At 44.2% G+C, this 15,908-nt stretch overlaps 1 protein-coding gene across 2 annotated transcripts in view; it reads left to right on the top strand.

Annotated features, from left to right (window-relative positions):
- Positions 1-13,391, top strand: part of LOC140210398 (aryl hydrocarbon receptor-like) — a 107,421-nt gene extending 94,030 nt beyond the window's left edge. Inside the window, exons 8-9 of one of the 2 annotated variants that reach the window (XM_072279329.1) lie at positions 1,280-1,386; positions 11,970-13,391. In XM_072279329.1, the coding sequence (XP_072135430.1) occupies positions 1,280-1,383 (104 nt within the window). In that variant the 3' untranslated portion in view covers positions 1,384-1,386; positions 11,970-13,391. Of the gene's footprint in view, positions 1-1,279; positions 1,387-10,423; positions 11,561-11,969 lie in introns of those variants that run through there. The other variant, XM_072279328.1, reaches the window with a different exon arrangement.
- The last annotated feature ends 2,517 nt before the right edge of the window (positions 13,392-15,908 follow it).

The raw sequence follows: 15,908 nt of genomic DNA, 5'->3' as shown, positions 1-15,908 counted from the left end.
AGAAAGATGCAAGAGCCAATGGTCACGGTTCATCTCTGATCTACGGGCTGTTCCCAGGGACATACATGAAGATGGACATTGAGGGCTGCTGGCAGATCATCACCTTGGTGAAAGACACCCTTTGGTCTGCCCAAAGCTTATTGTTCTGGTAGACTTTGAACATTGACTTCTCAAACTTCCGCTAATGCCCCACCTCCCCCTCATACCCCATCCGTTATTTATTTACATACACACATTCTTTTTCTCTCTCTCCTTTTTCTCCCTCTGTCTCCCTCACTATACCCCTTGCCCATCCTCTGGGTTTTCCCCCCTCCCTCTTTTCTTTCTCCCTGGACCTCCTGTCCCATGATCCTCTCATATCCCTTTTGCCAATCACCTGTCTAGCTCTTGGCTCCATCCCTCCTCCTCCTGTCTTCTCCTATCATTTTGGATCTCCCCCTCCCCCTCCCACTTTCAAATCTCTTACTGGCTCTTCCTTCAGTTAGTCCTGACGAAGGGTCTCGGCCCGAAACATCGACTGTACCTCTTCCTAGAGATGCTGCTTGGCCTGCTGCATTCACCAGCAACTTTTATGTGTTCTTGTAGAGTGTTGAGATGTCTGAAGGAGAACTTTATGCTGGCTTACATAAACATGCAACTCATACTTCGTATCAGCCTTCAGCCAGGCCACTCAGGGACTTGTGCTAGTATTGTTTTGTGACTGCATGTGCTGGATTGTCACTATAAATGCTACATTTGATTGTATGTACTGTGTTCTTGCACCTTGGCCCTGAAGGAACGATGTTTCATTTAGCTGTATACGAGTGTGTGGTTGAGTGACAGTAAACTTGAACCTGAATGCTACTGAACTGGCACGATCCAGGCTGCAGGGCTACGTGCTTTGGGGCATACTGAAGCTTGGTACAGCCACCACGTAACGGCTTCTTCTGCTACTGGACAGGAGGGGCCGAGCTGGGTGAGGAAGCCCCTCAATTATTATAGTCATGTACTTTGTGAGGGAGCCACGTGAGTCCTCTTTGTTTTAAGGAATGTAATCAAACATTGCTTAAAGCATTGTTTATGAATGTGGGAATGAAAAGGCATTACATGGCTTATTCTTGTAAATAATGTTTTATTATGAATAAAGTTTATTCTGATATATAAAAAATTAACCCAGCTGAAATACAACCAGGGTGCTCACCCGCCATTGTACCCTGATGATTGGGACACTTCAGTAGCAATAGCGCTGAGAATTTGTAGAACTGCACTAATTTATCGAAAGTTTTTGTTCCTGTTGTAGAACGAGTCTGGTTCTGGGCTGGACAGAGTCGGAGCTACAGATGCACACAGGTTACCAGTTCATTCACTCCCAAGATTTGCTTTACTGTGCTGAGAACCACCTGAAAAGTAAGTTTAAGTTTTAACCTATTCTCTTTCTCCTGTGATGGTTTTCACCCCCAACTCCAACCTTGCATTTCTCCTCTCACACCTTCAGCTCTACAGTTTCTTCGACAAGTGACCCCTTTCAAATAACTACTCAGCTCGTGTGGGCTTGGAAGGTTGGTTTCCCATTCAATAGCCAAGTGGGTGAGTGCCAAGTCATCTTCTCTCCAATGTTCAGTATATACCAAGGAAAAGAATATGAAGGACTCGGAGATCAGTGTTGAGTGTACAAGTACATGAGGGCATTTAGAGGTCAAGGAGGAGCTCAAGTGCTGGGTTTCCTAATGAGTAATAAGGTGGATGTCCCCAGGGCCTAATGGGATTTACACCAAGTCATTGAAGGAGGCAAGAGATGAGATTGCTGGGGCCTTGACCAGTATCGTTGTGTCATCTGTAGATGTTGTACCTCTATTTAAGAAGGGAACAAGGAAAAATCCTGGGAACTATAGACTGGCAAGTCTCACGTGAGTTGGGAAATTGCTGGAGAAAATCCCTGGGGACAGGATATATGAGCATTCAGAAACCTATGGTCTAATTAGGGAGAGCCAGCATAGCTTTGTGCATGGTAGGCCATGCCTTACCATCTTGATTGAGTTTTTGACAAGGTGACGAGAGAGATTGAGGGTAGGGCAGTGGATGTTGTCTACATGGATATTAGTAAAGCGTTTGACAAAGTCCCTCATGGGAGGCTAATCCAGAAGATTAAGGTGCATGGGGTCCATGGTGAATTGGCTGTTTTGGATTCAGAACTGGCTGGCACATAGAAGACACAGGGTAGTGGTTGAAGGGACTTATTCGAGCTGAAGCGCGGTAATTTGTAGGAAGAGGTACAGTCAACATCTCGGGCTGAGACCCTTCATCAGAACTAACTGAAAGAAGAGATAGTAAGAGATTTGAAAGTGGGAGGGGGAGGGGGAGGTAAGAAGCTAAGAGCTGGACAGTTGATTGGCAAAAGGGAATACAAGGCTGGAGAAGGTAGAGGACCATGGGACGGGAGGCCTAGTGAGAAAGAAAGGGGAAGGGGAGCACCAGAGGAAGATGGAGAGCAGGCAAGGAGTGATTGTGAGAGAGAAGAAGGGGGGAGGGAATAAAAATAAATAAGGGATGGGGTAAGAAGGAGAGACAGGGCATTAACAGAAGTTAGAGAAATCAATGTTCATGCCATCAGGTTGGAGGCTATCCAGACGGAATATAAGGTGTTGTTCCTCCAACCTGAGTGTGGCTTCATCTTGACAGTAGAGGAGGCCATGGATTGACCAACCTCAATAGTTCCCACACCCCGCACTTCCCGTTTCTACCTCCTACCCAAGATCCACAAACCTGCCTGTCCTGGCAGACCTATTGTCTCAGCTTGCTCCTGCCCCACCGAACTCATTTCTGCATACCTTGGCACTGTTTTATCCCCCTTTGTTCAATCCCTTCCTACCTATGTTTGTGGCACTTCTCATGCTCTGAACTTTTTCGATTATTTTAAGTTCCCTGGCCCCCACTGCCTTACTTTCACCGTGGATGTCCGGTCCCTATATACTTCTATCCCCCACCAGGAAAGTCTCAAAACTCTCCACTTCTTTTTGGATTCCAGACCTAACCAGTTCCCCTCTACCACCACTCTCCTCCGTCCAGCGGAATTAGTCCTTAATCTTAATAATTTCTCCTTTGGCTCCTCCCACTTCCTCCAAACTAAAGGTGTAACCATGGGTACCCGTATGGGCCCCAGCTATGCCTGCCTTTCTGTTGGCTTTGTCGAACAGTCCATGTTCCAAGCCTATACTGGTATCCATCCCCCACTTTTCCTTCCCTACATTGACGACTGCATTGGCACTGCTTCCTGCACGCATGCTGAGCTCGTTGACTTCAATAACTTTGCCTCCAACTTTTACCCTGCCCTCAAGTTTACCTGGTCCATTTCCGACACCTCCCTCCCCTTTCTTGATCTTTCTGTCTCTATCTCTGGAGACATCTTATCTACTGATGTCTACTATAAGCCTACGGACTCTCACAGTTACTTGGACTATTCCTCTTCCCACCCTGTCTCTTGCAAAAATGCCATCCCCTTCTCGCAATTCCTCCGTCTCCACCGCATCTGCTCTCAGGATGAGGCTTTTCATTCCAGGACGAAGGAGATGGCTTCCTTTTTTAAAGAAAGGGGCTTCCCTTCCTCCACCATCAACTCTGCTCTCAAATGCATCCCTCCCATTTCAAACACATCTGCTCTCAATGCATCCTCCCGCCACCCCACTAGGAACAGGGTTCCCCTTGTCCTCACCTACCACCCCACCAGCCTCTGGGTCCAACACATAATTCTCTGTAATTTCAGCCACCTCCAACAGGATCTCACCACCAAGCACATTTTTCCCTCACCCCCCCCTTCTGCTTTCTACGCGACTCCCTTGTCCATTCGTCTCCCCATCCCTCCCCACCAATCTCCCTCCCGGCACTTATCTTTGTAAGTGGAACAAGTGCTACACCTGCCCTTACACTTCCTCCCTCACTACCATTCAGAGCCCCAGACAGTCCTTCAAAGTGTGGTGACGCTTCACCTGTGAGTCGGTTGGTGTGATATACTGCGTCCGGTACTCCCAGTGTGGCCTTCTATATATTGGTGAGACCCGACTCAGACTGGGAGACCGTTTCGCTGAACATCTACACTCTGTCCGCCAGAGAAAGCAGGATCTCCCAGTGGCCACCCATTTTAATTCCGCGTCCCATTCCCATTCTGATATGTCAATCCATGGCCTCCTCTACTGTCAAGATGAAGCCACACTCAGGTTGGAGGAAAAACACCTTATGGGATGATGGATTGATGGCATGAACATTGATTTCTCCAACTTCTGTTAATGCCCCGCCTCTACTTCTTACCCCATCCCTTATTTATTTTTATTCCTCCCTCCCTTCTCTCTCTGTCACTCTCACTATCACTCCTTGCCTGCTGTCCATCTTCCTCTGGGCTCCACTCCCCCCCTCTTTCTCCCTGGGCCTCCTGTCCCATGATCCTCCCCTTCTCCAACTCTGTATCCCTTTTGCCAATCAACTTTCCAGCTCTTAGCTTCTTCCCTCCCCCTCCTGTCTTCTCCTATCATTTCGGATCTCCCCCTCCCCCTCCCACTTTCAAATCTCTTACTATCTCTTCTTTCAGTTAGTCGTGATGAAGGGTCTCGGCCCGAAACGTTGACTGTACTTCTTCCTATAGATGCTGCCTGGCCTACTGCATTCCACCGGCATTTTTTGTGTGTGTGGATTTTGCATCTGTAGATTTTGTCGTGTGTTGGTAATTCGTGGAGTTCCACAGGGATCTGTGCTGGGATCTCTGCTGTTTTTTATGTATATAAATGACCTGGATGAAAATGTAGATTGGTGGGTTAGTAAATTTGTGGACTAAACCAAGATTGGTAGAGCTATGGATAGAGTAAAAGACTGGTAAAGAATATAGCACGATATAGATCATAAAAACATAGAAAAATAGAAAACCTACAGCACAGTACAGGCCCTTCGGCCCACAATGCTGTGCTGAACATGTACTTACTTTAGAAATTACATAAGGTTACCCATTACCCTCTATTTTTCTAAGCTCCATGTACCTATACAGGAGCCCCTGAAAAGACTCTATTGTATCCGGCTGTGAATCTGGGCAGAGAAATGGCATGTGGAGTTTAACGCAGCTGTTGCACATCGCTGGGGTAAATGCAAGGATACAGTACACTATTAAAGGCAAAATCCTTAATGGTGTTGCTGAGCAGAGAGATATTAGGATGCGTTAGGATGCAAGCTAATAGCTCCTTGAAAGTGGCTACACAGGTCAATAAGGTACTTAAGAAGGCTTATGGATGCATGCGTTTATTAATTGGGCATTGAGTTAAAAGTCAAAAGGTTATGTTGCAACTTCATAAATCTTTGGTTATGCCACATTGGAGTATTGTGTACAGTTCTGGTCGCCCCACTATAGCATGGATGTTGAGGCTTTGGATAGAGAGATCTGATAGAGGCTTACAAGGTTATGAGAGGCGTAGATAAAGTGAACAAAGAGTATCTGTTTCCCAGGGTTAAGAAGTCTAATACCAGAGGGCATGAATTGAAGGCAAGAGGGGGTAGATGTGATGGGTAAGTTTTTTACTCAGAATGGTGGATGCCTGGAAGGCGCTGCCTGCTATGGTGGTAGAGGCAATTACATGAGAGGCTTTTAGGAGATGCTTGGATTTAAGGAGGATAGAAGGATAGGGATATGCTGTATGTAGGAGGGATTAGTGTGTGGGTGTTTTTGATTTGCTTTTAGCTGGTTCAGCACAAGATTGTGGGCCAAATGGGCTGTTCCTGTACTGTCCATGTTTGTGTTGGGATTTCTGGCACTTACTGTTGCCCCATTATGCTTACCCCTTTTCCTCTCAGATTCAAATTCAGTTTTATTTATTATATGTACTTTGAAACATACAGTGAACTGCATTAACATCCAACACAATCCAGGGATGTGCTGGGGCAGCCCCCTAGTGTCACCACACATTCCAGTGCCAACATAGCATGCCCACAATGCTTGACAGAACAACACAGAACACAACTAGCAAGAAAACAACAACAGCAAAACAAGCCTTTTCCCACCCTTCTGCTCCCCCTCTCAGCCACCTACTCACACATGGACAGTCCTCCAACTCTAGGACAGTCTTCAGCCTCCAGAGCTTTGGCCATCAGGCTTCAAATTCCAGAGTTTCAATTGACCTTCAGGCTCCCGTCTTCTGTATGGACCCCAGACTAGCTGATGACAGGAACCTGATCATCAGATAAACTCTGGGCATGCCAATGGACCACCCATCATGCTTCCCACTCACACAATCTTTGAGCACGGAGCAGAGGACTGGACTGCGGATGTCCTTTGTCGCCCATCTATGTCGCTGGGCTTCAATTGCAGAGGGGAGGCCTTATCTCTAACTTCTCCACATTCCTGTCACTAAACCCTAAATGACCTCCAACTCCCTTCTCTGTCCCCAAAACCATCTCTACGAACAGAATGAAACAAAGAGGTCTGAGCCATGATCTTGAGAGAGACTGCAACACAGTACTGTACCATATTAAAAATTACATATGGTACCCGTTGGGGTTAATTTTCTGAGTAACCATAACCTTCCCTTATATCTACATGTGTAGCTCTTTGTATATTAAGAAGAAGAAGAAGAATAGAAGAAGAAGAGGAATATCTTTATTGTCATTGTTGTGGAGCAATGAAACACAGTTTAGCAGCTCAATGTTTTGCAGCATGACAAAGAATATATACATAAAATAAACTCTAAAACCTCAGGAGTGCAGTCCAAAATTAATAATATATGGATGGGGGGGGTGTGTAGGACTATTGCACACCTGCCATTCCTGGAAGTGTGATGCATTTAGCTGCCGCCGTCTTAGGAGGGGGGCAGGAGAAGGGAAGGGGGTGTTATACATTTCACTGCTTGTGGGTAGAAGCTGTTAAAGAGTCTCTTTGTTTTCGTCCTTAATGCTCTGTATCTCTTCCCAGAAGGTAGAGGAGAAAACAGGTGATGTCCAGGATGAGTGGGATCCTTTGAAATACAAGTAGCCTTCTTTTGAAGTCTGCCAGTATAAATGTCTCTGAGGGAGGGTAATGTTGTGCCAATAACCCGTTCTGCTACCCTCACCACCCGCTGCAAGTCCTTCCTGTTCTGTTCTGTGCAGCTGGCAAACCACACTGCACAGCAATACGTCAGGAGGCTCTCTATAGTTGTCCGATAGAAGTTGATCAGCAGGTGATGAGGGAGGAGAGTGTGCTTTAGCTTCCTTAGGAAGTAGAGCCTCTGTTGGGCCTTCCCCACCTGATAAAAGATATGGGCAGGCCAGGTGAGATCAGCTGAGATGTGGACGCTGAGGAACTTGAAACTTTCTACTCTCTCCACCTCTTTCCCGTATATGTGCAGAGCAGAGTGCTTGCTGTGCTATTAGAGCATGGAGCAGAATTATGACCTGTAACTCCACCACGCCCCCAACCTTTGTGATACCAGCAAATTTGCTAACCCATCCCTCCACTTCCTCACCCAGGTCATTTATGAAAATCACAAAGAGTAAGGGTCCCAGAACAGATCCCTGAGGCACACCACTGGTCACCATCCTCCATGTAGAATAAGACCCGTCTACAACGACTCTTTGCCTTCTGTGGGCAAGCCATTTCTGGATCAGAAAGCAATGTCCCCTTGGATCCCATGTCTCCTTACTTTCTCAGTAAGTCTTGCATGGAGTACCTTATCAAATGCCTTGCTGAAATCCGTATACACTACATCTACTGCTCTAAAATTTCAATCAGACTTGTAAGGCATGACCTGCCTTTGACAAAGCCATGCTGACTATTGCTAATCATGTTATTCCTCTCCAAATGTTCATAAATCCTGCCTCTCAGGATCTTCTCCATCAATTTACCAACCACTGAAGTAAGACTCACTGGTCTATAATTTCCTGGGCAATCTCTATTCCCTTTCGTGAATAAGGGAACAACATCTGCAACCCTCCAATCTTCCAGAACCTCTCCCATCCACATTGATGATGCAAAGACCATTGCTAGCGGCTCAGCAATCTACTCCCTCACCTCCCACAGTAGCCTAGGGTACCCCCTGTCCGGTCCCGGTGACTTATCCAACTTGATGCTTTCCAAAAGCTCGAACGCATCTTCTTCCTTAATAACTACATGCTCAAGTTTTTCAGTCTGCTGTAAGTCATCCCTACAATTGCCAAGATCCTTTTCCGTAGTGAATACTAAAGCAAAGTATTCATTAAGTACCTCTGCTATCTCCTCCGGTTCCATACACTTTTCCACTGTCACACTTGATTGGCCCTATTCTCTCACATCTTATCCTCTTGCTCTTCATATACTTGTAGATGCCTTGGAGTTTTTCTTAATCCTGCTCGCCAAGGCCTTCTCATGGCCCCTTCTGGCTCTTATAATTTCATTCTTAAGCTCCTTCCTGCTAGCCTTATAATCTTCTAGATCTCTATCATTACCTAGTTTTTTTTGTACCTTTCGTAAGCTCTTCTTTTCTTGACCAGGTTTACAACAGCCTTTATACACCATGGTTCCTTTACCCTACCATCCTTTCCCTGTCTCATTGGAACATACCTATGTAGAACCCCACACAAATATCCCCTGAACATTTGCCACATTTCTTCCATACATTTTCCTGAGAACATCTGTTTCCAATTTATGCTTCCAAGTTCCTGCCTGATAGCCTGATATTTCCCCTTACTCCAATTAAACGCTTTCCTAACTTGTCTGTTCCTATCCCTCTCCAATGCCATGGTAAAGGAGATAGAATTATGATCATTATCTCCAAAATGCTCTCCCACTGAGAGATCCGAGACATGACCAGGTTCATTTCCCAATACCAGATCAAGTACAGCCTCTCCTCTTGTAGGCTTATCTACCTATTGTGTCAAGAAACCTTCCTGAACACTCCTAACAAACTCCACCCCATCTAAACCCCTTGCTCTAGGGAGATGCCAATTGATATTTGGGAAATTAAAATCTCCCACCACAACAACCCTGTTATTATTACATCTTTCCAGAACCTGTCTCCCTGTCAGAGGTGGAAGCTGGACCAACATTCAGAGGAGGGAAGAGGAAAATGAGAGAAAACGCGTTAGAACCAAAAGGGATAAACAAGGATGAAAGTTATTTGCATCTAATGGAACAGAAATAGACTGGGAATAGAAGCTCATGAGATCTAGATAAATGGTTTTATTGTGGTGGCTTGGGTTTGGAGGGCTGGACAATTAAAATCTTCATGAGAAGCAGCCAGAGTATTGGAGGAGGACATATGTGTTTTCCTTTGCCCATCCCCAACCCGTTTTGAGGTAATGTACTTTGGCAATAGGATTGTGCTGTAGTGACACATCTACTCAATGAGATAGCTAGAGTCAGGTGATCAATAGTTTACACTGACGTTTGTCTTGTGAAGAGTTACTAAGAAGTGAATAATCCTGGAAGAATCGTCATAGCAGAAGAGCTTACAAGAATAATGGTCTCCAGATAATAGAGTCACAGAGTACTACAGCAGAGAAACAGGCCCTTCAGCCAAACTAGTCCATGACAAAGTATTACTCTGCCTGGTCTCATTGACCTGCCCCCGAATCATAGCCCTCCGTACCCCTCCCATCCATGTACTGTACCTACTCAAATTTCTCTTAAAATGTTGAAGTTGAACCTGCATCCACCACTTCCACTGGAAGCTTGTTCCAAACTCTCACCATCCTCTGAGTGAACAAATTCCCCCCTCATGTTGCCATTAAACATTTCACCTTTCACCCTCAACCCATGACCTCTAGTTCTAGACTCACCCAAGCTCAGTGGAAAAGCCTATTTGCATATACCCTGTCTGTACCCCTCATCATTTTGCATACCTCGATCAAATCTCCCCTTAACACTTCTCTAAGCAGAGATAAAATTGGCTAAATAATGCAACCAGAAAAAACACAAAATGCCTTATTTTTACTCAGAAAGAGAGACAGGGAGTCTTTACTCCATAGTCAAAAAAGAAAATTTTGAAAATTTTCCTGGTAAGTATATTTACTTTTCTAGAAACTTGCATCCTACTTAGTGTTTCAAGTGAGCACAGAATCTCTGGTATCAACCTGCGGTGACATCAGAATCCATGCCTTGGTCTTAGGTGATAGGAAGTAGGAATTTTATCAATGAAACCATTTTCATAAAGACATAATGGAAGGCATATAAGAATGGTCAGCCTTTATTAAAATAAACAAGGGATCGATTCAGGATATATAGGTTCTTTCCTGCTGTGTTACACACAGCCTCCTTTTTTTCTGTCAGATCGAGGAAGTCTGTTCTTGTCCAGTCAGATAAAGCTATTCCACCGGGCTTTGTAGCACTGACCCATGATCTTGTATGCCTGGGAAGAAAGGAGGCATTTCTTTGGTAAAACAAAACAATCTACTTGAAGAACTCAGCAGACCAAACAGCATCTGTGGGAGGGGAGGATTTGGCAATGTTGCATATATGCTCCTTGGAGACATACATTTAAGATAAAGTGATATAGTAGTGTCATAGAGAGAGACGCAGCATGGATACACCCAGCCCTTCCATTAACCACCCATTTTCACTAAATTTTACATTAATTCCTTTCATTATTATTCTCTCATCAACTCCCTCCAGGATCTACCACTTATGCTCACACCAGAAACAACTTACTCCACCCAATTAACTTACCAGCACACATGTCTTTGGAATATGGGAGTAAACTGGAGCACTTGGAAGAGACCAAGGGAGAACAGACACATCGACAATAACTGAGGTCTATTAGCTGGGCCACCCAGCATTGGTTTTGGCAACTAAACTTGTTGACTGCATGATTCTGAATTTACAGAGGTTGCTTACCTGATTACACATTGAACTTTGCAACCAATCACATGGGAGAATTACATATAATCTTTGAGTGATTTGAAGAAAGTGTCTCTTGTACTGATAAAGGCTCCATTACATGTAGCATGGCAAATGTGTAAACTACAGCTTGTAACCATTGCTTAGTCTGTGAAACACATTGAAGTATTTTGTCTTTCATGAATTCATGCAGACAACATCAAAACAAATCACTCAAAATCCAATAGCACATCTTAAGCGAAGACTGGATTCGGTTGAAAATTTGGTACTAAAATTTACAACTTCTAGAACATTCAGGTTCAGAGAAACTTTCCATTGTCTTAGAAAGGTATGCTTTGGCAGCCTTAGCCTAGTTTCCAAATAACCTGACAATATTAACACTTGCATTTGGAGAGCTCAGAGAATGTCTGGATTGTTAAGGCTTAGGCATATTGTTCAAATGGACGAGAAAGAATTGGCAGTGCATCAGCTATGCTATACAGCATGCCTAAGTTTCAATATCTGAACTTGGAAATATGTTCCCTGATATTAATCTCTTGATGAAAATCTCTCAATAGCATACTCATGAAATCAAAAGTAAAATTCATTCCTTGCTGCTAATTCCATCCCTGTGGTTTCAGTGATGATGACAGGATCCAGTGGAGTGACCGTTTGTCGAATTCTCCGTAAAGATAATCACTGGCAGTGGATACAAGCTATCGCATGCCTTGTGCACAAGGACAGACAACCAGATTATGTTGTGTCCAATCAGCGCACTTTATCGTAAGCATCACAGGCTCCCAGGGAGAGGGGAAATACTTGTCTGTAAGAAAAGAGCATGGGATTTTTGCCAATTTCAGATCATCTCTGAGTAACCTTTTAATATCATTGGCAAACTTGTATCAGAACATTACTAAATGCAGCTGCTCAGTGGTAGCTCAAAGAAGGAGAAAATTACTTTTCTATCCACAAGTGAGTTATTCTGTGAATAGCAAAGATTATTTCTTAAAATACAGTTCTCAAATCCCTGATCCAGGGAAACAAAACTGTTTGCAGAACATTTCTCAAAATGGGTGTAAGTATTCAGGTAACATTAATAACTTACCTTGAGTAGTTTGGTTCAATGTGTTTTCTGTGATATATGGCTGGTATCACTGTGGCCTGTTGACTTTTTCTTTGGTCTCTGGTGCAGGGATGCAGAGGGTGAAGAGCATCTTCAGAAACGGATAGGTCATGCCTCAATCTTCACACAGTCTGAATACGCTTCACTCTATAAATGTTCCAGTGGCAATCTTCCTCAACCCCAGCAGTACACCTGGCTTCAAGTGGTCAAAATGGATCACAGAAAAATCCCAAAGCAGTCTTCCTCAAAGGCAGAGAAAGATTTTGGCGGAACTAAAACTGAACACTTGACTATGGTCACCCTTTTACCTGTTGAGGACACCATGGAGAGAAACAGCAAACTTCCAACTCTACTATGTGATGAGTTGTTATCTGTCAGTGGCAATGAAGGAGCTGTTGAGTTGCTTGACTTTCAAAAGAATGAAAAGTCTCCAGTCAACAGTTCCTCCAACATTTCCCTGGAGGGCTTGGAACAGATGTTGCAGTGTTATGATTTGATGCCAGAAGATTTGGAACTAATTCACCAAGATGAATTGATAAAACATATTGACTCTGAGAACTGGAAGAGTGCGCTCACTTCCAGTTCTGTTCTCAATAAATCTTTTACTAAAACTACTAACTCATATATTGGGCCCAGCTTGTCACTGGTGAGAGAGGACAGGGGCTGTGATCAGTCATGCTCACTTTATTCCTCAGACCTCAGCTCCAGCTGGATAGCGACAGATGAGGTGTCCACAAGCAGTCAGTTGCTCTCACCACAATACCCTCAAGGGATTCACTATCACTTTCAGTCAACTCCAGGCCCTGAAGTTTCCAGTCTACAAATTCCCTCCATGGATTACATTCCCAACATAACTTGTTCTGCGTCACAACCAGTTTTGCTGTTTAGCAGACCAGGGAAGAAACTAAGTGAGAACTTTCCTTCTGACAGAGTGCACACCATTACATTCTCTCAACTAAATATTTGTGACAGTCTATCTAACTGGATGAATGATTCAACCTAATAAACCTGATGCAGCTTTTATTATAGTGAAGATGCACCGAAGTTGGGTGGGTGTCAGCCCTAAACAACTCCAACCCAAAAGGGTAATAGGTTTCATCACTACTGCTGGTGATCAGGGTGTTTGAAATGAGGATTGGTCCATTGAAGACATGTAATAAATTGTAACATCCAAGTTCAATTTCCAGCTTCTCCATTATCATCCTTGGAACTGGGGTTCTATGTCTTTAGACCTTTGCTAATCTGGCATAGGGACAGTGATCATATTTGGTACAAATACATAGCACAATGAAGGGAAATCTCAATAATAACTGTTTTTACAAGTGTCCAAACCCAAATTCAAGTAAAGGAGAAGGCATATCAATGAATCTGGCCTGCAAAAGATGAATATGAACATGGGACAAGGAGAAGCTTGTTACATACAGCTGTTAGGGTGCATTCTCCAGTTACCTTATAAGGTAACCGTAGCCTTCAGCCAGGAGCAGATGTTATCAGGTGGTTCCCAACCTTCACCAAGTGTTTTGACCCTTAACCACGACATTCTCCAGTTGGTGGGCCGGCAGTGGTGGCCAAATCATTGCCCATCTGCTCCTGGCTTCCAGCTCCCCTCCTCTTGCCTACTCCAAATCCAACAAGAGGCTCGTTCTGCCTCTTCCCCCATCCTACGAACTGCTTGTTTTTTGCTCCTTTCGTCCAGGCCCAGATCTGACAACAACCACCATGCTGATTTGGCTGGGAAACCTCTGCAGCCAATCTCCACAGGGAACAACCATACCTGCCATCCCATACAACCCATCAGATTTGGATCTTAATCCAGGGAACAGGTCCTTCAGCCACTCCATTTCAGAACTATAAAATGGATTTTGTTAAGATGTTAAGAGTTATATAAGGAAGGAATTCTCCTTCTCCCTTCATTTTGGAGAATCAATATTCTACATTTGCACAAATGATATTGGATAGCTTTCCAGTCCTCTGGCTTTAAAGTTTTATGTGTTTGTTTGTAGTTTTTGAGTGTTAGCAATTGGGCTTTTCACTTTTGCTTGCAGGATAATCTTACACCTGTTTGCCTCTATATTTATCTCAGCACCAGGAAAGTTTTGAATGAGTGAAGTCTTCAAGCATTGACCCCGTTTTATTCTTGTACTTTAGACACATTGAATCTTGTGTAGGAAATTGGTTTGACTCCTTACAACTTTCACTAAAGTTAGTGAATAGATACTTCTCTGATGAAGAAAGAGTGTTGGCACCTGATTTCATATCTTGTGTCACTATAGGCTTAATAGCTATAACTACTGGTATTAAGAGAGAAGGTGCAAGTCATCATAGGAGATCTGCTTATGTGAAAATAGTGGAGAAATTCAAGCCGTTCAGTCTGGATAGGAGAGACTCTCAGAAGTGCAATATTGCTTTTAAATATTCTGTAAGAGGAGAATAATGAGTTGACTGTTCAAACTAATCAAAAACAAATTTTATACCTAACTTCATGTTCAACATAGTTCAAAGCTCAAAGTACATTTATTATCGAAATATGTATACATTAAACAACCTTGAGATTCATCTCCTAACCGGCAGCCACAAAACAAAAAACACAAAGAACCTATTAAAAAGACTGTGTCATCATAGAAAACCTACAGCACAATACAGGCCCTTCGGCCCACAATGCTGTGCTGAACATGTACTTTATCGGCACATAACTACAAAGTAGAATAGAGGAGATGAAAATTTATGAAATAGTTTATGACTCAAAGAGAATTACAATGACAAAGTACTGGGTCTCTTTCAAAAAGATGTCTCAATTGACCCTCTTGAAATTTATAATGTCCACAGTTGCATGTTTAATGTAGGACAAATGTCAGAAGAGAAGTCCAGTATATCTTGCTGTTTCTGGCTGACTAAGTGTGTTGTCTAGTGTTTCAATAAGCTAAACAGCCAATGTTACCTGGAGATACCTGGTTAGTTTGATCTGCCTGATGCTTCATTGGCTTTGGCCAAGCTTGTTACATACACCTGTTAGGGTGCATTCTCCAGTTACCTTATAAGGTAACCGTAGCCTTCAGCCAGGAGCAGATGTCATCAGCTGGTTCCCAACCTTCACCGAGTGTTTCGACCCCGTAACTACGACACTCTCCAGTTGGTGGGCTAGCAGAGGTGGCCAAATCACTGCCCATCTGCTCCTGGCTTCCAGCTCCCCTCCTCTCGCCCAGTCCAAATCCAACAAGATGCTCGTTCTGCCTCTTCCCCCATCCTACAAGCTGCTTGTTTTTTTGCTCCTTTCATCCAGGCCCAGATCTGACAACAACCACCATGCTGATTTGGCTGGGAAACCTCTGCAGCCAATTCTCACAGGGAACAACCATGCCTGCCATCTTTCGTCTTTACACTCCTGCACTAAGGGCTGGTACTTAAAGGCCTTTCTCTCGTGGGCCTCTTCCCATCCCTCCTCCCATGGCACAGTCAGCTCAACCAGAATTATTTTCTTGTCTTCAGTTGACCACAATACAATGTCTGGGCATAGGGTTGTGTGCACCACATCTGGGAACTGCAGCCACCTTCCCACATTGACCCTCATCTCCCAGGACCTGGCCATTAGCAGCAGATGGGGCTTTGGTTGTTTGGTTACAAAAGGCCTAGCTCCCTCTTTAATGAAGGTGATGGCCTTCCTCAAATCTGTGCCAGCCGTCCTCTTCTTGCATCTCTCCCACTCTAGTGTGTCAGCAAGAGCCGGAAGCATCTTATCATGCGTGGCTATACCGTCCTTGAGTTAGAGCTGTTTATGAGCCAGTGTCCCCTTTTGACCACAGAGCTTTCAGTTCTGATCCTCTCTCATCCCCCATGTGTACGGATGTAATGGTGAAGGAAGGGTGTCACACACGGATCACAAGAGGAAGGAAATACGGAAAAGCTCCAGTCTCCATAACTCTGCCCATGAGATCTTGCGCTTAGGCAGATCCCATTTTGTCCAGGCACCCTGGGACCCTTGCTCCACTGCCTTTGAAATCCGCTTCTCTT

This window comes from Mobula birostris, chromosome 15 (assembly GCF_030028105.1).
Source record: "Mobula birostris isolate sMobBir1 chromosome 15, sMobBir1.hap1, whole genome shotgun sequence".
Taxonomy (NCBI): Eukaryota; Metazoa; Chordata; class Chondrichthyes; order Myliobatiformes; family Myliobatidae; genus Mobula; species Mobula birostris.
Note: the sequence above shows the minus strand (reverse complement) of the source record. Positions and strands in the feature narration are given on the sequence as shown.